Source organism: Pseudophryne corroboree, chromosome 6 (genome assembly GCF_028390025.1).
Source record: "Pseudophryne corroboree isolate aPseCor3 chromosome 6, aPseCor3.hap2, whole genome shotgun sequence".
Classification (NCBI taxonomy): Eukaryota; Metazoa; Chordata; class Amphibia; order Anura; family Myobatrachidae; genus Pseudophryne; species Pseudophryne corroboree.
Window position 1 is genome coordinate 572,637,793 of NC_086449.1, and position 15,553 is coordinate 572,653,345.

At 49.2% G+C, this 15,553-nt stretch overlaps 1 protein-coding gene across 5 annotated transcripts in view; it reads right to left on the reverse strand.

The window, feature by feature from the left end:
- Positions 1 to 15,553, reverse strand: part of SCYL2 (SCY1 like pseudokinase 2) — a 158,511-nt gene that overhangs the window by 111,035 nt on the left and 31,923 nt on the right. For 4 of the 5 annotated variants that reach the window (XM_063927837.1, XM_063927836.1, XM_063927835.1 and 1 more), the window contains exon 3: positions 3,105 to 3,262. The exons of the other annotated variant lie outside the window; for it this stretch is intronic. In XM_063927837.1, coding sequence (XP_063783907.1) covers positions 3,105 to 3,262 — 158 coding nt within the window. The remainder of the gene's footprint in view (positions 1 to 3,104; positions 3,263 to 15,553) is intronic. 5 annotated transcript variants of the gene reach the window in all.

The window sequence follows — 15,553 nt, forward strand, 5'->3', positions numbered from 1 at the left end:
GAGACACCATAAACTCCCCCTCCTCCATGTTGGCTATTATTGCTCTGAGAGATTCCATTTTGAATTTGAATCTGTTTATGGACAGGTTTAGGGATTTCAGATTCAAAATCGGTCTGACCGAACCATCCGGTTTCGGGACCACAAATAGGGTTGAGTAGTAACCTCTTCCCTGCTGGTGCAGGGGAACCTTGATTATCACTTGCTGTATAGACAGCGTTTGAATTGCAGCTAACACTACATCCCTTTCCGATGTGGAAGCTGGTAGAGCCGATTTGAAAAATCGGCGCGGGGGCACCTCCTCGAATTCCAGTTTGTACCCCTGGGAAACTATTTCCAACACCCAGGGATTCAGGTCTGATCTGACCCAGGTCTGACTGAAAAGTCGAAGACGTGCCCCCACCGGTGCGGACTCCCTCAGGGGAGTCCCAGCGTCATGCTGTGGGTTTTGGAGCAGCCGGGGAGGACTTTTGTTCTTGGGCACCTGCCGAAGCAGGTGCTCTCATGCCTCTGCCCTTACCTCTGGCGAGGAAAGAGGATCCCCGACCTCTTTTGGACTTGTGCGACCGAAAGGACTGCATCTGATAGGGTGTTGCTTTCTTTTGCTGTTGGGGAATATATGGTAAAAAATTTGATTTACCTGCTGTAGCTGTGGAAACCAGGTCCGTCAGCCCATCCCCAAACAATACATCACCCTTAAAGGGTAGTACTTCCATATGTTTTTTGGAATCCGCATCACCCGTCCATTGGCGAGTCCATAAGGATCTTCTCGCCGAGATAGACATGGCATCGGCCCTAGAAGCTAGCAATCCAATGTCCCTTTGAGCATCCCTCATAAATAAGACTGCGTCTTTTATATGGGCTAGAGTTAGGAATATAGTATCCTTATCCATAGTATCAAATTGATCTGTCAGCTCATCTGTCCAAGCTGCAATTGCGCTACACACCCATGCCGACGCAATCGTCGGTCTTAACACAGCACCCGTGTGAGAATAAATACCCTTTAAAGTAGTGTCTTGCCTGCGATCTGCAGGGTCCTTAAGGGCCGCTGTGTCAGGAGACGGTAGCGCCACTTTCTTAGACAAGCGCGTCAGGGCCTTGTCCACAGTGGGGGGTGATTCCCAAATCTCCCTGTCCTGCTTAGGGAAAGGGTATGCCATAAAAATTCTTTTGGGGATCTGCGGTCTCTTATCCGGAGTCTCCCAAGCTTTTCCAAAGAATTCATTTAATTCATGAGATGTGGGAAAATTAATAATCTGTTGCTTTTCCTTAAACATGTGTACCCTTGTGTCGGGGACCGAGGGTTCATCTACAATATTGCAACACATCCCTTTATTGCCACAATCATACACTGAATGGTTTTAGTCACCCTAGGGTGCAATTTTACTTCGTCATAGTCGACACTAGAATCAGAATCCGTGTCGGTAGTAGTGTCTTGTGTTAAGGGATGCTTTTGAGACCCCGACGGGCCCTGTGAGTCGGTCCAATCTGAGGATTGACCGCCTGATGTCCCCCTTAAACCAGCCTTATCAAGCCTTTTATGTAAAGATGCCACACTTGCATGCAACGTATGCCACATGTCCATCCAATCTGGAGACGGCACAACCGACGGGGACACACCACTCATTTGCTCCACCTCCTCCTTGGAGAAGCCTTCCGCCTCAGACATGTCGACAAACACGTACCGACACCCCACACACACAGGGAGTTACCTATAAGGGGACAAAACCCCAACCAGGCCCTTAGGAGAGACAGAGAGAGAGAGAGTGAGTATGCCAGCACATACCCAGCGCTTAAAAACACTGGAATATATGACCAGATAGCGCTGTTATATGTATATAATTGTAATCTCCACTCACTGCGTCGCCAAAGTGCCCCCCTCCTCTTTTTTCCAGCCTGTGCAGCTCAGCAGGGGAGAGAACAGGGAGCCAGCGTTTCCTCATGCAGTCTCTGTGGAGAAAATGGCGCTGGTTAGTGCTGTGGATCAAGCCCCGCCCACCCGACGGCGGGCTTCGGTCCCATCAACTTTCTATAGAAAAATGGCGGGGGTTACCGGATTTACTGTGCCACAGCCTAATCCATGCTTATCAATGCCAAATATGAGGAATATTGCTGCCCAGGGGCGCCCCCCCCCCCCCTGCGCCCTTCAGTGCCTGCTTGTGTGTGTGTGACTGGGAGCAATGGCGCGCAGCTTACCGCTGCGCGCTTACCTCATTAAGATCTGATGTCTTCTGCCGCCTTCTCATACTCACCTGGCTTCTATCTTCGGCATCTGTGAGGAGGACGGCGGCGGCGGCGCGGCTCCGGGACGAACCCCAGGTGAGACCTGTGTTCCGACTCCCTCTGGAGCTAATGGTGTCCAGTAGCCTTAGAAGCAGTGCCCAACTTGACAAGCCAGATCTGCTTCTCTCTCCTCGGTCCCACGATGCAGGGAGCCTGTTGCCAACAGGACTCCCTGAAAATAAAAAACCTAACAAAATTATTTTTCCACAGAAAACTCTGGAGAGCTCTCTGCAGTGCACCCATTCTCCTCTGGGCACAAGATCTAACTGAGGTCTGGAGGAGGGGCATAGAGGGAGGAGCCAGTGCACACCCATAGTCAAAGTTCTTTTTAGGTGCCCTATCTCCTGCGGAGCCCGTCTATACTCCATGGTCCTTACGGAGTCCCCAGCATCCTCTAGGACGTAAGAGAAATGATCTGTGAGTCAGGGGTAACAACAGGCCCTCAAAGGGGGGACTGTGGTGCCATTGCTGGCGTTTACGCTCCACTGCAATGACAACTCGCCCCCTTTGTGGGTAATTGGATGAAGCCATTTAAAGCCAGATGGATGGACTTTCAGGTTCACTGGTCAGCTATGTCAGAAACCAAACCAAATACTATATTTACAATAGGAAAAATGTTGCATCTTACAGTTGGCACCGTAGGAGAATAGGACCAATTTGAACAACAGAAATGAAAAAAAATATAACAAAAATAAAAGATAATGGCAGAGAAGTAGAAATGAATGGGCATTTCCTATACTGGAAGGAACTAGGGTGGATTGTGAGGTGACCTTTATACAGCAAATAGAAAAAATTTAGATGAAGCTCAAGAAACGCAGCATTACCTTGACTCTTCAAGGGGATGTTGTACAGTAAGTAACCGTGGATGCCGGAGTCGCGTTAACTGCTGAACGCCTCTCTTCAGAGAATCAATAATTTGATCTTTTTCATACTTTTGATATTTGTCTATCAACTTTTTGTCAAACACAAAAACAGCAACTTCCTGTTAAAATTAACATACACAACAATAATACATGGTTTTCTGTGCAATATGCAATAAACAAAATAATTAAATCGCTTAAATATTAACAAAAAGCCAGTACTGTAGTATTGGGGAAATGGGGTATGTCTCCCAGACCACACAGCAGAGCACTATGATGCATAGAGAAAGTAGGCCGGGAATGTGCATAGTGCAGTCAGATTGCTTAATTGGGAGTGTAGAGAGATTGCTTTCAGGACATCTTCCTTTAAACTGTACATATTGTATTAGAACTCTCTATTATACAGTCTGGAAGAAGCCTATTCAAGAGAGAACATGGCACATAAACAATGCACTGAATAAAATACTCTATACCAAACAGATGGTATTGTTGCTAAGTAAATAGTGGACAGCACTGTCGTACAGCGGTGAGCACAACACTGCCTTACATTGCTGGGGCCATGGAATCAATCCAGACTATCAATGTAACATATTTAGAAGCATATTATACTTTGATGACAACATGCCAGAACAGACCATATATACAACTGAAAAAAATAAGAATTTACTCACCGGTAATTCTATTTCTCGTAGTCCGTAGTGGATGCTGGGACTCCGTAAGGACCATGGGGAATAGCGGCTCCGCAGGAGACTGGGCACAACTATAAAGAAAGCTTTAGGTCTAACTGGTGTGCACTGGCTCCTCCCACTATGACCCTCCTCCAGACTTCAGTTAGGATACTGTGCCCGGAAGAGCTGACACAATAAGGAAGGATTTTGAATCCCGGGTAAGACTCATACCAGCCACACCAATCACACCGTATAACTCGTGATACAATACCCAGTTAACAGTATAATAACAACTGAGCCTCTCAACAGATGGCTCAACAATAACCCTTTAGTTAAGCAATAACTATATACAAGTATTGCAGACAATCCGCACTTGGGATGGGCGCCCAGCATCCACTACGAACTACGATAAATAGAATTACCGGTGAGTAAATTCTTATTTTCTCTGACGTCCTAAGTGGATGCTGGGACTCCGTAAGGACCATGGGGATTATACCAAAGCTCCCAAACGGGCCGGAGAGTGCGGATGACTCTGCAGCACCGAATGGACAAACTCTAGGTCCTCCTCAGCCAGGGTGTCAAACTTGTAGAATTTAGCAAACGTGTTTGACCCCGACCAAGTAGCTGCTCGGCAAAGTTGAAGAGCCGAGACCCCTCGGGCAGCCGCCCAAGAAGAGCCCACCTTCCTCGTGGAATGGGTTTTCACTGATTTAGGATGCGGCAGTCCAGCCGCAGAATGTGCAAGCTAAATCGTACTACAGATCCAGCGAGCAATAGTCTGCTTTGAAGCAGGTGCACCCAACTTGTTGGGCGCATACAGGATAAATAGCGAGTCAGTCTTTCTGACTCCAGCTGTCCTGGAAACATATATTTTCAGGGCCCTGACTACGTCCAACAACTTGGAAGCCTCCAAGTCTTTTGTAGCCGCAGGCACCACAATAGGTTGGTTCAGATGAAACGCTGATACCACTTTAGGGAGAAACTGGGGACGAGTCCTCAATTCTGCCCTATCCATATGGAAAATCAGATAAGGGCTTTTACATGACAAAGCTGCCAATTCTGATACACGCCTGGCCGAAGCCAAGGCCAACAACATGACCACTTTCCACGTGAGATATTTCAAATCCACGGTTTTCAGTGGCTCAAACCAATGTGACTTTAGGAAATCCAACACCACGTTGAGATCCCAAGGTGCCACTGGAGGCACAAAAGGGGGCTGAATATGCAGCACTCCCTTAACAAAAGTCTGAACTTCAGGTAGTGAAGCCAGTTCTCTCTGGAAGAAAATCGATAGAGCCGAAATCTGGACCTTAATGGAACCCAATTTAAGGCCCATAGTCACCCCTGACTGTAGGAAGTGCAGGAAACGGCCCAGCTGAAATTCCTCCGTTGGGGCCTTCCTGGCCTCACGCCACGCAACATATTTTCGCCATATGCAGTGATAATGGTTTGCGGTTACTTCTTTCCTAGCCTTAATCAGCGTAGGAATGACTTCCTCCGGAATGCCCTTTTCCTTCAGGATCCGGTGTTCAACCGCCATGCCGTCAAACGCAGCCGCGTTAAGTCTTGGAACAGACAGGGCCCCTGCAGCAGCAGGTCTTGTCTGAGCGGCAGTGGCCATGGGTCCTCGGAGATCATTTCTCGAAGTTCCGGGTACCAAGCTCTTCTTGGCAAATCCGGACCAATGAGTATAGTTCTTACTCCTCTTCTCCGTATTATCCTCAGTACCTTTGGTATGAGAGGAAGAGGAGGGAACACATAAACCGACCGGTACACCCACGGTGTCACTAGAGCGTCCACAGCTATCGCCTGCGGGTCTCTTGACCTGGCGCAATACTTTTCTAGCTTTTTGTTTAGGCGGGATGCCATCATGCCCACCTGTGGCCTTTCCCAACGGTTTACAATCATTTGGAAGACTTCTGGATGAAGTCCCCACTCTCCCGGGTGGAGGTCGTGCCTGCTGAGGAAGTCTGCTTCCCAGTTGTCCACTCCCGGAATGAACACTGCTGACAGTGCTAACACGTGATTTTCCGCCCAGCGGAGAATCCTTGTGGCTTCTGCCATTGCCGTCCTGCTTCTCGTGCCGCCCTGTCGGTTTACATGGGCGACCGCAGTGATGTTGTCTGACTGGATCAGTACCGGCTGGTTTCGAAGCAGGGGTTTTGCCTGACTTAGGGCATTGTAAATGGCCCTTAGTTCCAGAATATTTATGTGCAGGGAAGTCTCCTGACTTGACCATAGTCCTTGGAAGTTTCTTCCCTGTGTGACTGCCCCCCAGCCTCGAAGGCTGGCATCCGTGGTCACCAGGACCCAGTCCTGTATGCCGAATCTGCGGCCCTCTTGAAGATGAGCACTCTGCAGCCACCACAGCAGAGACACCCTTGTCCTTGGAGACAGGGTTATCAGACGATGCATCTGAAGATGCGATCCGGACCACTTGTCCAACAGGTCCCACTGAAAGGTTCTTGCATGAAACCTGCCGAATGGAATCGCTTCGTAGGAAGCTACCATTTTACCCAGGATCCGCGTGCAGTGATGCACCGACACCTGTTTTGGTTTTAGGAGGCCTCTGACTAGAGATGACAGCTCCTTGGCCGTCTCCTCCGAGAGAAACACTTTTTTCTGTTCTGTGTCCAGAACCATCCCCAGGAACAGTAGACGTGTCGTAGGGACCAGCTGTGACTTTGGAATGTTTAGAATGCAGCCGTGCTGTTGTAGCACTTCCCGAGATAGTGCTACCCCGACCAACAACTGCTCTCTGGACCTCGCCTTTATCAGGAGATCGTCCAAGTACGGGATAATTAAAACTCCCTTCTTTCGTAGGAGTATCATCATTTCGGCCATTACCTTGGTAAAGACCCTCGGAGCCGTGGATAGACCGAACGGCAACGTCTGGAATTGGTAATGACAATCCTGTACCACAAATCTGAGGTACTCCTGGTGAGGATGGTAAATGGGGACATGCAGGTAAGCATCCTTGATGTCCAGTGATACCATGTAATCCACCTCCTCCAGGCTTGCAATAACCGCCCTGAGTGATTCCATCTTGAACTTGAATTTTTTTATATAGGTGTTCAAGGATTTCAAATTTAAAATGGGTCTCACCGAACCGTCCGGTTTCGGTACCACAAACAGTGTGGAATAGTAACCCCTTCCTTGTTGAAGTAGGGGTACCTTTACTATCACCTGTTGTGAATACAGCTTGTGAATTGCCTGTAACACTGCCTCCCTGCCTGAGGGAGTGGTTGGCAAGGCAGATTTGAGGAAACGGCGGGGAGGAGACGTCTCGAATTCCAGCTTATACCCCTGAGATACTATCTGAAAAATCCAGGGATCCACCCGTGAGCGAGCCCACTGATTGCTGAAATATTTGAGACGGGCCCCCACCGTACCTGGCTCCGCCTGTGGAGCCCCAGCGTCATGCTGTGGACTTAGAGGAAGCGGGGGAGGACTTTTGCTCCTGGGAACTGGCTGTATGCAGCAGCTTCTTTCCCCTACCTCTGCCTCTGGGCAGAAAGGACGCGCCTTTAACCCGCTTACCCCTATTGGGCCGAAAGGACTGTACCTGATAATACGGTGCTTTCTTTGGTTGTGAGGGAACATGGGGTAAAAATGTAGACTTCCCAGCTGTTGCTGTGGAAACGAGGTCCGAGAGACCATCCCCGAACAACTCCTCACCCTTATAAGGCAGAACTTCCATGTGTCTTTTGGAATCTGCATCTCCTGTCCACTGCCGAGTCCATAACCCTCTCCTGGCAGAAATGGACATTGCACTAATTTTGGATGCCAGCCGGCAAATATCCCTCTGTGCATCCCTCATGTATAAAAGTGCATCTTTTATATGCTCTACGGTTAGCAATATAGTGTCCCTGTCTAGGGTATCTATATTTTCTGACAGGGAATATGACCATGCAGCAGCAGCACTGCACATCCAGGCTGAAGCAATAGCCGGTCTCAGCATAACACCTGTGTGTGTATATATAGATTTCAGGATAGCCTCCTGCTTTCTATCAGCAGATTCCTTCAGGGCGGCCGTATCCGGAGACGGTAGTGCCACCTTCTTTGACAAGCGTGTGAGCGCTTTATCCACCCTAGGGGATGTTTCCCAGCGTGACCTATCCTCTGGCGGGAAAGGGTACGCCATTAGTAACCTCTTAGAAATTACCAGCTTTTTATCATGGGAAGCCCACGCTTCTTCACACACTTCATTTAACTCCTCAGATGGAGGAAAAGCTACTGGTAGTTTTTTCTCTCCAAACATAATACCCTTTTTTGTGGTACCGGGGGTAACATCAGAAATGTGCAACACATTTTTCATTGCCTCAATCATGTAACGTGTGGCCCTACTGGAAGTTACATTAGTCTCATCGTCGTCGACACTGGAGTCAGTATCCGTGTCGACATCTGTGTCTGCCATCTGAGGTAGCGGGCGTTTTAGAGCCCCTGATGGCTTTTGAGACGCCTGGGCAGGCACAGGCTGAGAAGCCGGCTGTCCCACATTAGGTATGTCGTCAAACCTTTTATGCAAGGAGTCGACACTGTCGCGTAATTCCTTCCACAGCACCATCCACTCAGGTGTCGACCCCGCAGGGGGTGACATCACATTTACAGGCATCTGCTCCGCCTCCACATAAGCCTCCTCATCAAACATGTCGACACAGCCGTACCGACACACCGCAAACACACAGGGAATGCTCTGACAGAGGACAGGACCCCACAAAGCCCTTTGGGGAGACAGAGAGAGAGAGTATGCCACCACACACCAGAGCGCTACATAACACAGGGATCCCACTATAAATTAGTGTTTTCCCTTATAGCTGCTTTTTATATATCAATATATATATATCTATCCTGCGCCTAAATTTAGTGCCCCCCCCCCCCCCCCTCTCTTTTTTACCCTTCTGTAGTGTTCAGACTGCAGGGGAGAGCCAGGGAGCTTCCTTCCAGCGGAGCTGTGAGGGAAAAATGGCGCCAGTGTGCTGAGGGAGATGGCCCCGCCCCTTTTCCGGCAGACTTCTCCCGCTTTTTCTGGAATACTGGAAGGGGTATTTTTACATCTATATAGCCTCTAGGACTATATATGATGTAGATTTGCCAGCCAAGGTGTCATATATTGCCCTCAGGGCGCCCCCCCAGCGCCCTGCACCCATCAGTGACCGGAGTGTGAGGTGTACATGAGGAGCAATGGCGCACAGCTGCAGTGCTGTGCGCTACCTTGGTGAAGACCGAAGTCTTCTGCCGCCGATTTTCCGGACCTCTTCATGCTTCTGGCTCTGTAAGGGGGACGGCGGCGCGGCTCCGGGAACGAACACCAAGGTCGGGTCCTGCGGTCAATCCCTCTGGAGCTAATGGTGTCCAGTAGCCTAAGAAGCCCAAACTACCACCTGTTAGGTAGGTTTGCTTCTTCTCCCCTTAGTCCCTCGCTGCAGTGAGTCTGTTGCCAGCAGATCTCACTGTAAAATAAAAAACCTAAATATACTTTCTTTCTAGGAGCTCAGGAGAGCCCCTAGTGTGCATCCAGCTCAGCCGGGTACAAGATTCTAACTGAAGTCTGGAGGAGGGTCATAGTGGGAGGAGCCAGTGCACACCAGTTAGACATAAAGCTTTCTTTATAGTTGTGCCCAGTCTCCTGCGGAGCCGCTATTCCCCATGGTCCTTACGGAGTCCCAGCATCCACTTAGGACGTCAGAGAAATAAGATTTTAAACCTACCGGTAAATCTATTTCTCCTAGTCCGTAGAGGATGCTGGGGACTCCGTAAGGACCATGGGGTATAGACGGGCTCCGCAGGAGATAGGGCACCTAAAAAGAACTTTTACTATGGGTGTGCACTGGCTCCTCCCTCTATGTCCCTCCTCCAGACCTCAGTTAGAGAACTGTGCCCAGAGGAGATGGACAATACAAGGCAGGATTTAGCAATCCAGGGGCAAGATTCATACCAGCCCACACCAAACATACCATGTAACCTGGATCATACATAACCAGTTAACCGTATGAACAACAACAGTAACGGTCCAAGACCGATGTCAACTGTAACATAACCCTTATGTAAGCAACAACTATATACAAGTCTTGCAGAGTTTCCGCACTGGGACGGGCGCCCAGCATCCTCTACGGACTAGGAGAAATAGATTAACCGGTAGGTTTAAAATCTTATTTTCTCTTACGTCCTAGAGGATGCTGGGGACTCCGTAAGGACCATGGGGTTTATACCAAAGCATCCAATCGGGCGGGAGAGTGCGTATGACTCTGCAGCACCGACTGAGCAAACGCTAGGTCCTCATCAGCCAGGGTATCAAACTTGTAGAATTTAGCAAAAGTGTTTGACCCCGACCAAGTCGCCGCTTGGCAAAGTTGTAATGCAGAGACGCCTCGGGCAGCCGCCCAAGAAGAGCCCACCTTCCTAGTGGAATGGGCCTTAACCAAATTTGGTACCGGCAATCCAGCCGTAGAGTGAGCCTGCTGAATCGTATTACAGATCCAGCGAGCAATAGTCTGCTTCGAAGCAGGTGCGCCAATCTTATTGGCCGCATACAGGACAAACAGAGCCTCTGTTTTCCTAATTCTAGCTGTCCTGGCTACATAAATCTTTAAGGCCCTGACTACGTCCAGGGATCTGGAATCCTCCAGGTCACTTGTAGCCATAGGCACTACAATAGGTTGATTCACATGGAATGAAGAAACCACCTTAGGCAAAAATTGCGGACGTGTCCTCAATTCAGCTCGATCCACATGAAAAATCAAGTAGGGGCTTTTGTGTGACAAAGCCGCCAATTCTGATACTCGCCTTGCTGATGCCAAGGCCAACAACATGACCACCTTCCAAGTAAGAAATTTCAACTCAACCTTGTTAAGGGGTTCAAACCAGTGTGATTTTAGGAACTACAACACCACGTTGAGGTCCCACGGTGCCACTGGAGGCACAAAAGGAGGCTGGATGTGTAGCACTCCCTTTACAAACGTCTGGACTTCTGGAAGAGAAGCCAATTCCTTCTGAAAGAAAATCGAGAGGGACGAAATCTGAACCTTAGCAGAGCCTAATTTCAGGCCCATATCCACTCCTGTCTGTAGGAAGTGGAGAAAACGACCCAGATGAAAATCTTCCGTAGGTGCATTCTTGGTCTCACACCAAGACACATACTTTCGCCAGATACGGTGATAATGCTTAACTGTCACTTCCTTCCTAGCCTTTATTAACGTAGAGATGACCTCTTCCGGAATCCCCTTTTTCGCTAGGATTCGGCGTTCAACCGCCATGCCGTCAAACGTAACCGCGGTAAGTCCTGAAATACACAGGGCCCCTGTTGCAACAGGTCTTCCCTCAGAGGAAGAGGCCAGGGATCTCCTGTGAGCATCTCTTGTAGATCTGAGTACCAGGCCCTTCGAGGCCAGTCTGGGACAACGAGTATCGTCTGTACTCTTTTTCGCTTTATGATCCTCAATACCTTTGTGATGAGAGGAAGAGGAGGAAACATGTAGACCGATTTGAACACCCACTGTGTTATCAGAGCGTCTACTGCCACTGCCTGAGGGTCCCGAGACCTGGCACAATACCTCCGAAGCTTTTTGTTGAGGCGTGACGCCATCATGTCTATTTGAGGAGTTCCCCAAAGACATGTTATGTCTGCAAAGATTTCTTGATGAAGTCCCCACTCTCCTGGATGGAGATCGTGTCTGCTGAGGAAGTCTGCTTCCCAGTTGTCCACTCCCGGAATGAAGACAGCCGACAGAGCGCTTACATGATTTTCCGCCCAGCGAAGAATCCTGGTGGCTTCCGCCATCGCGACTCTGCTTCTTGTCCCACCTTGGCGGTTCACATGAGCCACTGCTGTGACATTGTCTGATTGAATCAGAACCGGTAGGTTTCGAAGAAGACTCTCCGCTTGTCGAAAGCCGTTGTAAATGGCCCTGAGTTCCAACACATTGATGTGTAGACAGGACTCCTGGTCTGACCATAGTCCCTGAAAATTTCTTCCTTGGGTGACTGCTCCCCATCCTCGGAGGCTCGCGTCCGTGGTTACCAGGATCCAGTCCTGAATTCCGAACCTGCGACCCTCCAGCAGGTGAGCACTTTGCAACCACCACAGGAGAGACACTCTGGCCCCTGGGGACAGAGTTATTTTCCGATGTAAGTGCAGATGGGACCCGGACCACTTGTCCAGAAGGTCCCATTGAAAAGTCCTTGCATGGAACCTTCCGAAGGAAATGGCCTCGTAGGCCGCCACCATTTTTCCCAGAACTCGAGTGCATTGGTGACCTGACACCCTTTTCGGTTTTAGCAGGTCTCTGAACATGTTCTGCATGTCCTGGGCTTTCTCTATTGGGAGGAAGACCTTCATTTGTTCCGTATCCAGTATCATACCTAGGAACGGTAGTCGAGTTGTCGGAATCAACTGTGACTTCGGTAGATTTAAAATCCAACCGTGTTGCTGGAGCACTCTCAGAGAGAGCGCCACACTGCTCAGCAATTTCTCCCGTGATCTCGCTTTTATCAGGAGATCGTCCAAGTATGGGATAATTGTGACTCCATGCTTGCGCAGGGCCACCATCATTTCCGCCATTATCTTGGTGAAAATCCTCGGGGCCGTGGAAAGTCCAAACGGCAACGTCTGAAATTGGTAATGACAATCCTGTACAGCGAATCTCAGGTATTCCTGATGGGGGGCATATATGGGGACATGCAGGTACGCATCCTTTATGTCCAGAGACACCATAAACTCCCCCTCCTCCATGTTGGCTATTATCGCTCTGAGTTATTCCATTTTGAATTTGAATCTTTTTATGTACAGGTTTATGGATTTCAGATTCAAAATAGGTCTGACCGAACCGTCCGGTTTCAGGACCACAAATAGGGTTAAGTAGTAACCTCTTCCCTGCTGGTGCAGGGGAACCTTGATTATCACTTGCTGTATAGACAGCGTTTGAATTGCAGCTAACACTACATCCCTTTCCGATGTGGAAGCTGGTAGGGCCGATTTGAAAAATTGGCGCGGGGGCACCTCCTCGAATTCCAGTTTGTACCCCTGGGAAACTATTTCCAACACCCAGGGATTCAGGTCTGATCTGACCCAGGTCTGACTGAAAAGTCGAAGACGTGCCCCCACCGGTGCGGACTCCCTCAGGGGAGCCCCAGCGTCATGCTGTGGGTTTTGGAGCAGCCGGGGAGGACTTTTGGTCCTGGGCACCTGCCGAAGCAGGTGCTCTTTTGCCTCTGCCCTTACCTCTGGCGAGGAAAGAGGATCCCCGACCTTTTCTGGACTTGTGCGACCGAAAGGACTGCATCTGATAGGGTGTTACTTTCTTTTGCTGTTGGGAAATATATGGTAAAAAATGTGATTTACCTGCTGTAGCTGTGGAAACCAGGTCCGTCAGCCCATCCCCAAACAATACCTCACCCTTATAGGGTAGTACTTCCATATGTTTTTTGGAATCCGCATCACCCGTCCATTGTCGAGTCCATAAGGATCTTCTCGCCGAGATAGACATGGCATTGGCCCTAGAAGCTAGCAGTCCAATGTCCTTTTGAGCATCCCTCATAAATAAGACTGCGTCTTTAATATGGGCTAGAGTTAAGAATATAGTATCCTTATCCATATTATCAAATTGATCTGTCAGCTCATCTGTCCAAGCTGCAATTGCCATATAAATTCTTTTGGGGATCTGCGGTCTCTTTTCCGGAGTCTCCCAAGCTTTTCCAAAGAAATCATTTAATTCATGAGATGTGGGAAAATTAATAATCTGTTTCTTTTCCTTAAACATGTGTACCCTTGTGTCGGGGACTGAGGGTTCATCCTCAATATGCAACACATCCCTTATTGCCACAATCATACACTGAATGGTTTTAGTCACCCTAGGGTGCAATTTTACTTCGTCATAGTCGACACTGGAATCAGAATCCGTGTCGGTAGTAGTGTCTTGTGTTAAGGGACGCTTTTGAGACCCCGACGGGCCCTGTGAGTCGGTCCAATCAGAGGATTGACCCCCTGATGTCCCCCCTAAGTCAGCCTTATCAAGCCTTTTATGTAAAGATGCCACACTTGCATTCAACATATGCCACATGTCCATCCATTCCGGAGTCGGCACAACCGACGGGGACACACCACTCATTTGCTCCACCTCCTCCTTGGAGAAGCCTTCCGCTTCAGACATGTCGACACCACATACCGACACCCCCCACACACACAGGGATTAACCTCAAGGGGACAAAACCCCAACCAGGCCCTTAGGAGAGACAGAGAGAGAGTATGCCAGCACACACCCAGCGCTTAATAACACTGTGGAAAAATATGACCAGATAGCGCTTTTTTATATAATAATATTCCAATTCCCCCTCACTGCGTCGCCAATGTGCCCCCCTCCTCTTTTTTCCAGCCTGTGAAGTTCAGTAGGGGAGAGACCAGGGAGCCAGCGTTCAGCATGCAGCCTCTGTGGAGAAAATGGCGCTGGTTAGTGCTGAGGATCAAGCCCCGCCCACCCGGCAGCGGGCTTCGGTCCCAGTGCTTTTTTTATTAAAATGGCGGGGGATTCTTGGATTTACTGCCTCCGCAGCCTAATCCATCTTAACATGCCCAGAAGTGGGGAATATTGCTGCCCAGGGCGCCCCCCCCCCCCCCCCCACCGCCCTTCAGTGCTGCTCTGTGTGTGTATAGTGGAGCAATGGCGCGCAGCTTACCGCTGCGCGCCTTACCTCATTAAGATCTGATGTCTTCTGCCGCCTGATGTCTTCTGCCTTCTCATACTCACCCGGCTTCTATCTTCGGCATCTGTGAGGAGGACGGCGGCGCGGCTCCGGGACGAACCCCAGGTGAGACCTGTGTTCCGACACCCTCTGGAGCTAATGGTGTCCAGTAGCCTAGAAACAGAGCCCAACCGTAAAGCCAGCCCTGCTTCTCTCTCCTCAGTCCCACGATGCAGGGAGCCTGTTGCCAACAGGACTCCCTGAAAATAAAAAACCTAACAAAATTCTTTTAAAATAGAAAACTCTGGAGAGCTCTTTGCAGTGTACCCTCTCTCCTCTGGGCACAGAATCTAACTGAGGTCTGGAGGAGGGGCATAGAGGGAGGAGCCAGTGCACACCCATAGTCAAAGTTCTTTTTAGGTGCCCTATCTCCTGCGGAGCCCGTCTATACCCCCATGGTCCTTACGGAGTCCCCAGCATCCTCTAGGACGTAAATATGTATTGGGTGTACAGCTTCATTGGTCATTCATAACTTATAACATTTTATATTCTGTACCACCAGGTACAGTGGCATGACGTCCTGAGCCACCAGGTACAGTGGCATGACGTCCTGAGCCACCAGGTACAGTGGCATGACGTCCTGAGCCACCAGGTACAGTGGCATGACGTCCTGAGCCACCAGGTACACTGGCATGACGTCCTGAGCCACCAGGTACAGTGGCATGAAAGTGTCAGGATGTTGCATTACATATTTTACACTAAAGCACAAAAAAATTGAGACCAGAAAAAAACAACTCATGAAAACCTAATGGATGCATTCTAAAACCAATCTATACACTGCAAGTCCTACAACTCTAAAGGTGGTGTATAAACAAAGTAAATACTGGAAAAAACGATCAGTGCCTATGATTTCCAGGCACGTTTGTGTCTAGAAACGGCTTATAATACATAGGAGCATGGATTATATAGCTAAGTATTGCTTTAATGTTACTTATTTTTGTCATGTAAACAGGGCCCTAATGTCATTTTAGCTAATGTTAGGGGCACGTTTAAAGTGAAGGACTGAAT